Source organism: Grus americana, chromosome 13, assembly GCF_028858705.1.
Source record: "Grus americana isolate bGruAme1 chromosome 13, bGruAme1.mat, whole genome shotgun sequence".
NCBI classification, from domain to species: domain Eukaryota; kingdom Metazoa; phylum Chordata; class Aves; order Gruiformes; family Gruidae; genus Grus; species Grus americana.
In genome coordinates this window covers 22042846-22056797 of record NC_072864.1, presented here as the reverse complement: position 1 = coordinate 22056797, position 13952 = coordinate 22042846, and the positions used below count along the sequence as shown (strand labels likewise).

The 13952-nt window shown below is 63.2% G+C and overlaps 2 protein-coding genes across 5 annotated transcripts in view; one reads left to right on the top strand and one right to left on the bottom strand.

Moving 5' to 3' along the window:
- Positions 1-5127, top strand: part of CARMIL2 (capping protein regulator and myosin 1 linker 2) — a 24403-nt gene extending 19276 nt beyond the window's left edge. For all 3 annotated transcript variants that reach the window (XM_054841141.1, XM_054841139.1, XM_054841140.1), the window contains 9 exons: positions 895-998; positions 1468-1873; positions 2158-2277; positions 2627-2663; positions 2817-2885; positions 3108-3419; positions 3609-3716; positions 3958-4065; positions 4173-5127. In XM_054841141.1, coding sequence (XP_054697116.1) covers positions 895-998; positions 1468-1873; positions 2158-2277; positions 2627-2663; positions 2817-2885; positions 3108-3419; positions 3609-3716; positions 3958-4065; positions 4173-4348 — 1440 coding nt within the window. In that variant the 3' untranslated portion in view covers positions 4349-5127. The remainder of the gene's footprint in view (positions 1-894; positions 999-1467; positions 1874-2157; positions 2278-2626; positions 2664-2816; positions 2886-3107; positions 3420-3608; positions 3717-3957; positions 4066-4172) is intronic.
- On the bottom strand, positions 5002-13952 carry ACD (ACD shelterin complex subunit and telomerase recruitment factor). 2 transcript variants are annotated; one of them, XR_008579185.1, is made up of 15 exons: positions 13822-13952; positions 13166-13295; positions 10707-10831; positions 10073-10163; positions 9468-9547; positions 9244-9288; positions 8912-8946; positions 8419-8582; positions 8136-8223; positions 7919-7999; positions 7180-7278; positions 6679-6932; positions 6253-6539; positions 5808-5884; positions 5585-5645 (listed from the first exon to the last, which is right to left on the bottom strand). XR_008579185.1 is itself a non-coding variant. In XM_054841144.1 (14 exons), exons 1-14 carry the CDS (start codon positions 13920-13922, stop codon positions 5582-5584), a joined length of 1860 nt encoding a protein of 619 aa, XP_054697119.1. In that variant the 5' UTR covers positions 13923-13952; the 3' UTR covers positions 5002-5581. The 2 variants fall into 2 exon arrangements, 1 of the variants encoding a protein (XP_054697119.1); XM_054841144.1 differs by having other exon boundaries at positions 5002-5645; positions 6253-6932.

Sequence of the window (13952 nt, the reverse complement as noted above, 5' to 3'; positions counted from 1 at the left end):
GGATGGGCAAGCTTGGCACCCAGGGTTGGCCAAGACTTGAGCGAGGATGGGCTTTGACGGATGCGATGTGACAGGGAGAGCAGATCTCAGATGGCTGGAACGGCTCCTGAGCGGCATCAACCCAGCCGTAATGAAAAGTCGTTATGGATTGAAATGCCGCTGATGGGGAAGCGCCTCCTCCTTGTCGATAGGAAGTCACCAACGGTGCCACGTGCCGGGGCGAGGAAGGTGCCGTGGAGGAAGGCTTGGCCGTGGCATGGGCTGCTTTGCCATGGGGATGGAGTGGGTGGCCTTCATCCAGGCTGTGGTGGCCACTCCCAGGTTGGACTTGAGGGTGGGCACCAGCCTGGAGGATGCGGGTCCATGCAGGGCACCCGCTCGTCACCCGCCAGGAGCGTGGGTGTCCCTTCCTTGGGGCTCAGATGGGAGAAGCATCCCTGTCAAAAGCTTCTCCCGTGGGACAGCGGGGCTGGAGACCTGGCTCGGCTCTGGGCGGGCTCTGGCAGGATCTGTCACCTGGTGTCACCAAGGAGGGGCAGAGGCACTTGGCCTGCGTGTAGCACTGAGAGGGAGCGTGCGGATGCCATACCCCAGCCACCCCCCTGGGCAGCCACCAGCACCCCACGCGTGGCACCCAGCAGGCAGGGCGAGGGGCTGGCAGGAGCCCGGGGTGGGCTGGAGCTCCTGATGCCCCGGGGATGCAGCGGGACAGAGCTGGGATGCAGCCGAGAACACCGTGGTTTGGCTTTCGTGCTGGTTGCGCAGCAAGATGGAGGGTGCCGGCACCCACCCCGTACAGGCACCCGCTTGTAGGTGCACGAGCACGGGTGGCCCCGGTTCGTGCGCGGGGGTGTCTCTGCCCCGTGCCGGGCTGATGGCCGTGCTTGCTCACAGGTGCAGCCCGTGGCCTGCGAGAACAGCGAGGACAGGAGCATCACCCGCGTGGACGAGGGGCTGGAGGACTTCTTTGCCAAGAGGCTCATCACAGAGGAGCTGCCGTAAGCCCAGGGGGGTGCCCATGGCCCCAGCGCCCCCTCACCACCCACCCCCCCAGCATGTCCCCAGCCCCAGAGGTTTGGCAGACTCCCCCCTGCCTTCACCTGCCCTGCAGACGCTGCTGGTCCCAGTGCCAGGGGGATGCTGGGGAAACCAGCCCTCCTGACGCAGGACCCAGCTCGTGCATCCGCCGGTGGGAGAGGGCTGGGATGCAGCCGTGGGGCGCAGGATGCGGCCAGCGCGCCCCACTCCCACGAGCCTGGGGAGGGGCTGTGGGGTCTGTCCCATAGCGGGGAGGCAATGGGGCAGCACCCATGGGGTCCCACGCTGGGAACAGCCGCCCTTGCCACGACAGCGTTGTCTCAGGTGGGGTGTCCGGGGTCTGGATCCGTCCCTTTGGGGTGGGGGGTGGGGGGAAAACATGATCCCTCGCCCCTGGGCAGCCCAGAGCTCACCTTCATCTCTCCCCAGCCCCACGGCTCCGGAGACCTGCCCGGGATCGGCCCCTCTGGCCGCCTCCAGCTCCCGCACCCTCAAGAAGAAAATCGGGAATTTTTTTGCCTTCAAGAAACCCAAATCCAGCAGGGGCTCGAGGTGTGAGAAGGAGCCCGAGGGTGGCCCTGCCGCCCCCAGGAGCAGGCGCTCGATGCTCAGTGACATTTTACGAGCCCCCAGCAAGGCGGGCGAGACGAGCAAGCCGCTGAGTAAATCCGAAGAGGGGGGGCTCGCTGCCGAGCCCCGGGCAGAGCCCGAGCACTGCCAGACCCCCGACTCCGCGCGCAGGATCAGGCCCAAGTACTCGCGGGAGGGCAAGTCCCAGTCGCTCATATTGCTGTCCGGGGAGGATGAGGATGCGCTGGGGGTCAGGCATGACAAGGTAAGCGCTGTCACCGTCACCGAGCCACCGCCACTGACCCTGCTGTTTGGCTCACCCGGTGGGTGCTGCTCCCACCCAAGGGTGCTGGCGGCAGGCTCAGCCAGGCACCACAGGGGGATGCAGGGACACCGGAGCGATGGCTGGGGACATCCCCACTGGGTTGTGGCCGTGCCTCCATCTCCCGGGGGCACGGTTGGGCTTGGGGACCTGGGTGCCCCACGGGTGGGTGCTGTGGGTGCTGCGCAGGGTGCTGCGCCCCTGGCAGGGCTGTGTCTGTCCTGCAGAAGAGGCACCTGGAGAAGAGCGAGGGGGAGCTGCCCAGCTCCTTCGAGCAGCGCGTGCAGGTGATGCTCCACCGCATCGGCGTCACCAAGGGCCCGGCCGCCGAGGGCAAGAAGCAGCAGGTGGGGAGCGGCTCCGCTTTTGGGACAGATCCTGCACCCAAAAGGCGGGTGGAGGTGGTGGTCCACGGGCTGGGGGTTCCCCGGCTGGGCCCAGCAGCACCCAGCTCTGTGCCCCTACTGCCAGTGGCCTTTGTCCTGTCACCTAACCCTCTGCGAGGGGACCCATATGTGGGCTCCTACGTGCCGCACGGCATCTGTCCGTCCGTCTGTCCCTCCTTCCCTGGCATGCACGCGTCCCCTGCACTCCCCCAGAGCCCAGCAGCACCCTGCCCTCCGCCACCCACCGTCCCTGAGGGTGCTGCCACCCTGACCCCCCCCCCCCCCTCACCAGCTTTCTCCTCCCTTGCAGAGCAAAGACAGCGAGATCAAGAAAGCCGGCTCAGACGGTGAGGGGCTGTGCTCTCCCCACCCTGACCCTACCCTGCTGGGCACCCGTGGGGTGGGCACGGGCAGGTCCCACCACGCCACCCCCTGGCTTGGGTGCTGGTGGCACTGCTGGGCCCAGCTCACTGACGCTGGCCGGGGGCTTGTGCTTGCAGGGGACATCGTGGACAGCTCTGCGGACTCCCCCCCGTCCCTGAAGGCCCGCACGCACTCCGTGTCCACAGGTGGGTCACTGGGGGGTGCCAGGGGGGTCAAGCAGTGACCATGGGGACCGGGGGGGCACGAGGTCCCACCCTCGGCAGGGTGCCCTGCTCCCGTGGATGCCCACCCCTGGCAGATGGAAACCCAGTGCCTGGGGTGGCTGCAGGCTGATTCCCGGCACCCAGAGCCGTCCCCTGGTGCCGTCGCTGCCGGTCACCCACAGCTCTGTCCTGCCTTCCCCACAGACGCGCCCTTCCGCAGCCCGGCCGCCATGGAGCCCAGCGCCGGGCCGGCTGAGCCTCGGCCAGCCTGGAAAGCCCTGGGGAGGCAGCTGCCGGCCGAGCCGCAGGGCACCAGCTCCGACCAGCCCCGGCGTTCCTTCGTGCCGGCCGAGCCCAGCAGGCTGCCGGAGCCCGGGGCCCGCGAGGGCTGGAGCAGCAGCCTGCCACGGCCGGGGAGGAGCGCACCGGCGGTGCTGCCGCGGAGGGTCAGCCACGGTGGGGAGGTGGGTGCCGGCAGCCCCCTGTCCCCCCTGCCCGCACCGCCTGACACTGAAGGTAGGGACGTGCGAGCTGCCCATGGGGGGTTCCCCCATCCCACTGCTGGCGCCTTCCTGGGGCCCCTTGGGAAGGGAGGGCGGCAGGGACTCGAGCACCCAGCACTGGGTGCTGATATTGGGGGGCTGCCAGGAGGTCGGGGTGCTGCAGGCTCCCCCCTGTGATGGCACCTCCCCGCTGCTTTTCCAGACAACCGGCTGATGCCACGGCTGGCGGCGCCGGGGGGGACCGGCCGCCGAGCTGTGTCCGTGCACGAGGAGCAGCTCAGGGAGCCCGAGTGCCCGGCCGAGCTGGGAGGTAAGTGGGGGCTGGAGTGGGACCCCGAAATGCCCTTGCACCCCAAGCCGGAGGCAGCAGGCCACGGTGCTGGGGTGATAGACGATGGCGTTGCCACGCTGGGAAGAGCCCGGAGGGTGTTTGGTGTTGGGATCGGCTCCGGCAGTGGCCGGGCTGCCCGGGCTCGCAGGCAGAAAGCAGGCAGGAGCCAGGCAGCTGCGCCCCACCATAACGCGGTGCTGGGTCATGTTTCCCCCCACAGGCACCGTCCCCCTGCGGCTGCGGCGGTCACCGGTGTTCAAACGAAGAACCAAGCACGACTCCCTCCCGGAGCCGGAGGGCGAGCGCGGCCCATCCTCAGATGCCGCAGGTGAGAGGCGACGCTCCCCTCCCTTGCACCCCTGCCAAAGTGGGTGTTGGGGTACGGAGGGGTTCCCCCCCCCCCTGCACTCACGCTGGCACCCGTGACCTCTCTAGGTGCCACGCTGCAGGATTGGCCCCGTGCCGGGCTGGAGGAGCCGCGGGCTGGAGCGGGCACCGAAGGCGAGCGGCCACAAGCCCCGGCACAAACTGTTGCGAATGCACAAGACTCAGCAGCCGTAGACCAAAGACGCCCCGTGGCGGGGCGGGGGGAGCCGGCCCTGGGACAGTGAAGCCCCTGCATGCCGCTGCACTGTTCCCAATAAAACCCTGCAAGCAAGCGCACGGTGCCGGGGTGATTGCCAGCTGGGGCGCGCAGAGCGGAGACGGGGTGCAGGTCTGCTCCCGGCCGGGCACCGGCCGACGACGGCATCGCCCACCTTTCGCCGCGGGGACGGCCGGGCCGCCAGCATCGCCCGGGAGGGCAGGGATGCCCAGGGACCGTGCCGGAGCCCTTGGGATGCACCGAATGGCATCGCCTTCCCTGGATGGCCTCTGCCGCTGTGGGCTGTGGCGGGGTGAGCCGGTGATTTTTAGGCAGGAGCTGGGCAGGCAGAGCAGGCAGCGACGGTGCCGGCAGCCAGGCCTTGTTAGCAAGCGTTACCAGGGCCCTTCACCGCTCCAGCTCCTCACGCCGTGGGGTACCGCTCTCTCCAGCCCCCCCCCCCCCCAAAGACGCAGGTTTCCGTCCGCGGGTCCGTGACCCGTTGCATTTCAGCACGCAGCTCCGCAGCCGTGCTCCAGCCACGCCGGCCCCGCAGCAACCCCAATGGCACCAGCGTTACCCCGACACCCAAGCGGCTTTCTCCTGTGTTGACCTCCGCTCCGGACCAAATGCATTCCTTACACAGATGTTTACGACAAAGCAGCAAGATACTTGATTTTTTTTTATTTTTTTTCCCTTTTTTTTTTTAATATGAGAGCTGTGTATTTAAAAAATAGACAATTTTTATTTTTAATTTCTATAGCATAACCCCGCGGGATATTTTTTGTAACGAACAGTGCAGGACCCTACCTAAACCAATCAATAAAACATCCAAACTCCTACGCCACCTTCAGAGCGGGGATCAGGTTGTGGGGGCTTCTGCCATCGCTGCTGCCCCTGCTACGGTGGCACCGGGTCACCTTTTGTCCCCACTCGCTGGGCCAGGGGGTTTGGAAAGGAGGGAGAGGTGGGAGAGGGATGCCAGCTCATGCCCAGGCGTCCCTGAACAGAGGGGTTTTGGTTTTTTTGTTTTTTTTTTTTTTAATCCCTCTCTTAGCGCTGAGGGTGCTGGCCTCGCTCAGGTCATGTCCCCAGCATCTCTGGAGCCAGGGTCTCTGCAGCCAGGCCGACCCACTCAGTGGTCCCCTTGGGGACAGGGGTCCTGGTGTGTGTCGTCATCCCCCCCTCCCCATCCCTCCCCAAGTGCTCTTCCCAGGCAGCCCTAAATCATTTCGGTGAAGAAACGAAGGACGGTCTGGGCTCAGGAGTCCCCCTCCCTGTCCGTGAGTATCCAGCACGCCCACTTCAGCATCGCCTTCGAGATCCTGCCAAGGCAGAGCGGAGGAGCCCGGGTGAGAAGGGACCCGGCTGGGGACGCGCGGCGGCGAGGGGTGAGGCAGAGTTTGGGGGATCCGCGTGCCACGGGGCCAGCCGTGGCGGGGCGGGGGAAGGGGCGGCCGTACGGACGAGGCCGTGGCTGCGCTGACCTGACGGATCTTAACCGCTCGCAGAGCTCGGGGCTCGGCGCCTCGTAGCGGTACTGGGCCGGCTTCTTCATCACGTACTGCAGCAGCGAAGGGGAAGGTGAGGCTGGTCTGCCCCCGCGCGCAGCCCGAGACCCCCCACACCTACGGCAACCCCGGGGTCTCTCCCTCGATCTCCTGCTCTTCCAATGCTGTTTTACCCGGAGAGCTGGAAGGTGCTCCGGCCAGCGCTGGTCCCCACCCAGCCACCCTCACCCCGTGCCTCAGGTCCTCTTTCGGGAGGGCCAGGGCCACCGTCTGCATCGACACCGGCCTTCAACTCCCCGTCCCCACCCGCCAGGAGAGGACAGGCCTTGGGGACGGACCCCAGTGGTGGGGACACACAGAGAACCTCCCCGGGGACACCCCCCCACACCCCAGGGGACCCCACCAGCCGCTTCATCTTTACCGGCTGCAGAGCTCTGCGCTGCTCCGGCCGGGAGCTGGGGCTGCTCGCTGAGGATGCTTCCTCTTCCTCCTCCTCACGCTCCTCCTTGAGCTCCTTTCCAAACTGCAGCCCCGTCTCCTCCTTTCTGCTCTTCTTTGCGCCCCGTGTGCTCGCGAGCTCCGGCCTCCTGCCCCACGGGGCACCCCGGGGATGCTGCTGGCCGTCTCCTGCCGGCAGCTTCCTCTTGGCACCCACGGCATCTCCTCCGCCCTGGGTCCTGGCGCGAGCCGGACCGCACTTGAAGGCGTCTGGAGGGAAAGCTGTGCCACTGGAGTCCGCCTGCTCCCTGTGAGGCATCCCTTCAGGCAGGGACTGCGAGCGGCTGCTGGGCAAGACGGGAAAAGCCGGAGAAAGAGACGGCAGGGTGGTCCGAGAGCCCCCCGGTACCTGCGGGCTTCGAGCAGGGCAGGGGGCATCACAGGCCGCCTCCGCAGCTGAGGTTGCCCAAGCGGCGTCGGTCTCCGGTGGGCTGGCGTTGCCGTAAGAGCGGAGCAGGGAGGGAGAGGAGGTCTGCGCCGGCTCTCCGTGCCGCAAGTCCTCGGCGGAGTCCTGGCTGCAGGGTTCAAGCAAGTCGGGGGTGTTGCTGTCAGCCGTCACGTCTTGCTGGATCTTCGGTGAAAGGTCGTGGGGAACAATCTTCTCTGGTGAGGGAAAACGCGTGGTCGCCTCGGGCTGGTGGCAGGACCTGCCCTAGCACGCCAGGTCGGGCAGGAGAGCGTCGGGGCTGGAATGACGCAGGCACGGAGCACTGGGACAACCACAGCGCTGGTTTTTGGCCAGGGGAAAGCAAGCCGGCATGCAGCTACGTGGTCGCCCGGGGAGAGGAGAGGGGTCATCTGCCCGCGAGGGAGGGAGGCTGGATGGATGCCCAGGGGCACGGGGACTCACCATCCGAAGAGTTCAGGGTCAAAGATATCGGGGGGAGCCTGTTCCAGGGGTTGTCCAGGGATCCCTCCGAGCTCTCCGACAAGGCTGTCGACTCGGCAGCTGCAACGATCGAGTCAGGGGGTTGATTTTGGCAGAGAAAGCGGCTGCCCGCTCCCAGCCCTGCGGCGGCTACAAAGCACTGTGTGTGGGGTCTCGGACAGAGACGGCACTCGAGGGGAGCTCTGAGAGCCCCTTCCAACCAAAACTGGGGTGTACCCCAGCCAGACCCCTCCCACGACCTCCACCAGCCCCCACAGCGGGCAGCGAAGAGGCAGATGCTGCCCAGAGAGCAGGCAGGTGGGAAGAAGACCTTCTCCAACGTCATCTGGGACAGCAGCTCCCTTCATCCATGGAGCTCCTGCAGGTACTTCTGCAGCAGAGCCTGGTGACACCAAGCCCGGTGAGGTGACACAAGCCGAACCACAGCCAGCCGAGAGCCAACACTCGGGCAGGTGACTTGGGCTCCGTGATGGCATCAAAGGGACAAAAATCGTTTGCTGTGCTCCCAGCACAACGAACCGAAGCCGCTCAGCTCAGGAGGCTGCAGGAATGGGACCGTTCCCTGCCTGCTCGAGGCTGCTCTCCCAAAGACCTGGCCATGCCGGCACCTCCTCTGCTCAATCCAAGGAGGAGAAGTCTGAGCCAACCGCAGAGGAAACTACTAAGAGGCCGGAGGGGATCTGGAGGTCCCACTACTCACGGCTGGCTTGGGATACAATGCTGGAGTCGCCCGGCATCATGCTGCCATCGTCACTCTTCCCGGGAGTTGCTTCGCTTGTGTCTGCAACAAAAGGAGCACTGCTGGTCCTGTCCCAGCACGGTGCGCAGCCGGAGCAAAGGAAGCCTTCTCCCCACCCCCGGAGACCCTGATCTCGTGTGCTTGGGCACTGAGCTGCAGGTGAAGCCACAGCACTGACCTGCCCTGGAAGCATCGCAAGCAACTGGCCCCTCCTCAGGAGGGATCACCAGGGCGTTGGCCGGGACCGTGAAGACGTCCTCACCCCGCTGAAACGAGACACGTGACGTGGTTTTCGCTGGGCAGTCCCGCTCGAGCTGCAGGAGCCCACCCGTGGCTGAACGCCATCTCTCTCCCCAGCAAACCACCACCCACCGCCCTTCGCCTTCCAACCCCCCCAGAGCAGGATCCCCACCACGAGGTGTCCCAGCCCTGTCTCAGGTGGTCGCAGCACCCGGACTGACCTCCTTCTTGCGCTCGGCTTCCCACTGGGTGACGGGAACCTCGTCCTTCACCGTCGTTGGGGTCTCCTTGGGCATCCGTAAATCCAAGCATTCCTCTGCATTTTCCTTCAAAACCTCCAGCTGGTTCTGTCCTATGGCATCGATCAGCTGAGAGATGGACGGCTCTGGAGCGAGAACACGAGCGTTAGTGGAGAAGACGCCTTAATTCAGGCAAGCTTCACCTGCAGATGCTGCATGCTGACTGTCACGTGCACTGAAACCTGTGGAAATACATAAAATTCTGCATTTCCTTTGATTCTAGGGACTATCTTTCCTTTCTCCACACAGGTCCTGGAGCACCAGCATGGCACCACCCTGCTTTAGCTGTCAGCACCATCTTGTCCTGCCTTGGGAGATCTGGTCATGTTTATGCTATCCCTACCCAGCACAGACCAAGCTCAGGAGCAGCCCCACCAAGCGGCCAGAGCATCGTGTGCCCCCCACAACCCCCTACCTGAGCTGGGAGCGTTCTTCAGCGCGACACTCCTCCTGCAATGACCAAGGAGAAGAGAAATGAATGAGCTGTGCAGGGCTTCACCCACGGCTGGAAGAAGCAAGTTCTTCCCCCAGCTCTGCCAGCTCAGAGGAAGAGGCTGGGTTGGAGAGTCCTCTGTGCCACCAGGATCATCTCATGGTCTGCTCAGCTCTGCCACGTCCTGGGGCAGGGAGTCCCACAGGTTAGCCGGGACCTGCCCTCGCCAGGCTCCTCTAACCCCGCTCAGAGCCCGCGTGGTCCCGTCACGGTGTCTGGATACATTCTCCAGCAACGGCCAGCCCCGTACTTACAGCCAGAGCTCCTTTATCTTCTGCAGCACAGAGGGCTCCTGGTTCCTGCAGCAAGAGAGAAGCCGGTTACCAATTCCCTCCGAGTCCCCATCTTCCTTCAAAGCTTGTGATGGAGAGAGCTCCTCTTTCAAAGTGCTGACGGTCCCCACCACAACTGGGTCACCCCAGGACTGCCAGGGCCAGCGTCACTCTGGGAAGATGAGGAACCGCTCCATGGGACGTACCCATCAGATGACTCCAACCTCTGCCTCTCCATGGGAAGCACGATGAACTGCTGGGCCGTCAGGTAGAACTCGCAGTCCTCCTGCGGGGCGAAGGGAGCCCGTGAGGCAGACACGAGCAGTCCCACCTCTCCTGGGGCCAGCCAGCGCCCGCCCCAGCTCTGCCACCAACCCTCCAACCAAAGTGAGGGCTCCCTCCAAAGGGGAGTTTGTACCCTCCTGCATCAGCCCATGGCTCTACAAGAGCTACAGGCCAGGCTGGGGCAGCCTGAGGCCACGGGGACACTCCTGAACCCCTCTGGCTGCTCTGCCATGGGTGGTCCACGCAGGTCTCCTGCAGCTGCGCGACAGCAGGAGGTAACGGCCGGCTGGCCCTGGGGGAGATGTACAACATCTCCATGGAGGGATCACGTCATCCCTTGCCCCAGCACCCAGACCAAGCCATTGTCACCACCACAGACCCTCTCAGGAGCTGCTCGTGGAAAGAGAGAGAAGAAAGGCCACCCCTCATCTGCCTCCAGCGCCTGGGAGCAGCTCAAAGCAGGTAAGCATGCAGGGAGCAAGGCAAGGTCAAGGAAGGAGTTGCTTCCACCCATCGGAGCACTTACCAGCCTGGCTTCCTCCCGGAAACACACCGTGTACTTCTGCAAGACAATAATTCTGCAAATAAGGCTGGAAAGCCTGAGCTGCATGTGGGTGCTAGGAAAAAAAGCAGAACAGGAATGTCTTGGAGAGATAAAAAACGGAGTTGGACCTCCCAGACGCGTAGTGGGGCTCCCCAAGCAGCTACGCCAACCCCATCGCGGCACGCTGGCACTCGAGCATCGGCGACCACGGGCTACTGGTTCCTGCAACGTATTCCTGCTGCTTATCCTTGGCTCTGCTACCAGCACCCTGCCAGTCTAGGGGTGCCCACATGGGGAAACTGAGGAAAGCACTGAAGGAGCACCCCAGGCCACCATGATTAATGCTCTGGCTCCTTTCGCAAAGACCACGGGCTCTTTAGTCCTCCCTAACCACGTCTACATGGCATCGCCATGGACTCCTGCCCATCCTAGCCAGCCTCAACAGGAGCACCAGGCACCGGTGCTCCGACTTTCTTCTCCTAACAGCTCTGTCATGCAGACTTCCCACCCTGTGATGGCTTTCGCTTAACGCAACCTGAAACAAGACCGGGCAGGAGCCCCACTAGCAGCTGTGGAGAACCGCTGTCCCAGCCACAGCCCAGTCAGTGGAACCCACTTTTCCTCCGCCTGCAGAGCTTCGGATGTAATGACCACGCGGATGTAGTAGGACCCATCTGAGACCTGTAGGACGGCATCTTGGAGGACCCCAGGTTGGTCTGGAGCAGTTGAGTCACTCAAAACCTACCAAGAGATTGGGGACGGGGGGGAAACAAGAAATCTCCGTTACAGACTTCCCTCTGAACAAGGACGGGACGCCATGCCTGGCTGAGAGACTGGACTCCTAGGAGAGAAGGTCACCATTCACCGTCGAGCCAGGTGGTAACGCTGACCCCACGGCCAAGGGGTCCGGTACGTGCCCGTGCCTCCCGGCTGGACCACGCAGGCTCCACGCCAAGACAGAAGAAGGGACGCGCCACGTTGTACAAGAGAGCAATCGAAGGCAGGGTGGGAGAGGAGCCACAACCAAGCAGGCGTGGGACACGCAGCAGGATCATTACAGCCTTCCCTTCCTCTGAACAACGCTCCTGGTGCAGCAACCCCGAGCCTGTACTAAGCCACATCTGCGCTGGGTCAAAACAACCCCTGAGGGAAGCAATAAACTGCTCCTCCAAGTCTCGTACCTGCCTGCTCCGTGGGCTGGGAGCTGTGGGTCAGTCCCGGCCTGTCCTAATCCCTGCAGCCCCGGGCTTCTCCTGGTACACACCTACGGCATGGTCACATATGTCATGTACGTCCTTCACCCGACGGGTCACATTAAGACACGATGCACAAAGAGGGGATGTGAAATCACACGTCCCACCGCGCACAAAAGCCACCCGTGTCCTTTAGTAGGTGCCCACCATGCTAAAAAGACCAGTGGTCATCAGCTGGGACCTTCTGACACCCAGATCCCACCAAACCTACTGCAGAACTCCCTGTGCAAGCCAACAAAGCTTGCTGCTGGGTTCAAGGAAGCCCACGCCACCAGGATCCTGTTCCTGTCGGATCACCGCCCTGGTGGGAGAAGCCCAGCATGAAGGTGGCCGGTCCCACCACGTGCTCTCTCACTATGGACAACTCTCCGTTCCCAGCGGAGGCACGCTGAGAGCGAGCACCGGTACCAAGCAGGGCTGCGCACAGGACGGGGTAAAAAACAAGATATGAAAAGAGGGTAGGTTTGGAAGTTATAGAGAAGCAGAGACAAAGGTAGGTATGGCTGGAGCCCCGAGCCAGGAGGAGAAAGGCTCTGCTGCTTAAGATGCTCCCAACCTTCATTCATGGTGGAGGACTTGGGTGGGTGTAGGTTGGAAAGTGGTCACAGTGAGGGAACTCTCCCCATTGATGTCTCCAGCCCTAGGGGGGATCCCCTCATTCACTGCTGGGTCCTCATCCGCCCAGGCGCAAGAGATTCCTGCTTGGGAGTGGGGATTGGGCCAAGAAGTAAGAGAACCAGTGACTGCACCCCCCCCATGTCTTCAGACAGGATGGGGAACAGGACCACAGGGTCTCTTTCTCTCGCTGTCATTTTTTTTTTCTCCCCGTCTCATCTCTCCTTCCATTTAAATCACAACATCCACCTTTCTCCTTCCTTTTCCTGGTAGTAAGGAGACACCTGCCTTGCCTCAAACATCTCGTCCACAAAAGGCTTAGGAGGTTGCTAACAATAACGTCATCCGTGGTGGGATGCTGCTACAAGCACCCAAAGGCTGCGAGAGAACCGCGTACCAGAGCACTGCAGCCGGGTCTCTCCAGCATCCCAGTCATGACCACAACCCATCACAAGGCAGGAACCATCTGCTTGTGTACCCGGTTGTCTCACAGCACCTTCATCCAACCCCTCCAAGTCCACAGCTAATGATCAGCACCACTGACTCCGCTTGGTTATTTTCCTCCTGCTTCCTTTCCGCTGCCCGCCAAGCCTCAAACGCGCAAGAGTCCCCCAACCAAAGTTCTCTCCTGCCATGTAGGGTAGACCCAATGTCAAAGACGTGGTCAGCTCTGCACAAAAAGCTCTCCAGGAACTACACAGGAGCAGGTTTTGTGCCTCAGAGCTCCCTGAATCACCATGCAAGAGGCTCTCCCGGAAGAGCCAATATCCCTGGGAGGACAAGCTCGTGGTCCCACCAAGGCCCACCACCAGACGCTTCAGCAGGTCCTGCTTCTGCCTCGTGCTGCCTGCTGTCAGGACCACCCATCAGTTGGTGTGGTACAAGGAAGGATGGGATGCGAGGAGGAAGAGGAGGAGGAAGGCTGGGCAGCCTGTGAGCGTGAGGCCAGGAGAGGAGAGAGATGGCCTTGGAGAACACAAGCTCTTGGGCGAGAGTAGGGTACGTACACCAGAGGTGCAAAAGTCAGCAAAAGCTGCCAGAACTGGGCAAAGAAAAGCTCCTCCACCTCAAAAACCCAATAATCAGGGACTCTGAGGAGGAAGGGTCACCCACCCCCAGCCACTGAGTCGGGAATTGCTGAGACCTTCCCGGAATTTGGGCTTCAAAGGCTGTCGGAGCACCGTAGGACAGTCCCCTCGGTACCTACCCGCAGGACCTGCCCAGCCAGCAGATTCTCATTGTCATCCAGCTGCTCGTAATTCACCAAGAGGTTCGCAATCCAAGGCTGCAAGACGTAGATTTTAGGAGAAGACGTGTTTTTGTTCTCGTACACAAACCTGTGGGACAAGAGACGAGGCACCGAATCAGGAGAGCGAGACGCAACGAAGCTCCGGCAGCCCGGGAACGGTTTTCCACCCCAAGCATGACCCCGATCCCAAAGGCTGGCTCAAATCCGGCCCGAATCCAGCCGTTTCCCCGCAGGGACGCCCATCTGACGGCCGCGGTGCCGGGGGTCCTGCAGCATCCCACTCGTGCTGTGGAGCGGGGCCGGCAGCAGGCTCCGGAGCTGCGTACGAGCCGGGGCAGCCTTTCTGCAGCCTCCCACCGAGTTCGGGGCAGGTTCCTGTTGTTATTCCCCTCTTCCCACATTGGGTATTATCCCCCAATAATTATTTCCCTGGGCCCAGGAATTAACCGTCACTCGGCTGCAAAACGGGGGGGAAGGGGTCTCGCTTTGCTGGATGGGGGCTCTAGGGACAGGCAGGATTTTTTTGGGGACGGGCAGGATTTTGGGGACAGGCAGGATTATTTTGGGGGACAGGCAGGGCTGCCGTCCCTCACCGCCCCCCCCCCCCGCCTCACCTGGGTCCTAGCGCCTGGCGCCCTCCCGCCGCGCCCCCCGGCTGCTCCCGCCGCTCCCCCGCACCGGCCCCGCCGGGACAAGCGGCCGCAGCCGCCGCCATGGCCCCGCGCAGCGAGGCGAGACGGGGCCG

Excerpts from the sequence above, each read along its gene's own strand:
- ACD (XM_054841144.1), bottom strand. The coding sequence starts at position 13,922 with ATGGCGGCGGCTGCGGCCGCTTGTCCCGGCGGGGCCGGTGCGGGGGAG. Across the intron at positions 13,296-13,821 it reads CGCCAGGCGCTAGGACCCAG|GTTTGTGTACGAGAACAAAA; the intron begins GTGAGGCGGGGG and ends CTTGTCCCACAG. Across the intron at positions 10,832-13,165 it reads TGGCTGGGCAGGTCCTGCGG|GTTTTGAGTGACTCAACTGC; the intron begins GTAGGTACCGAG and ends ATCTCTTGGTAG.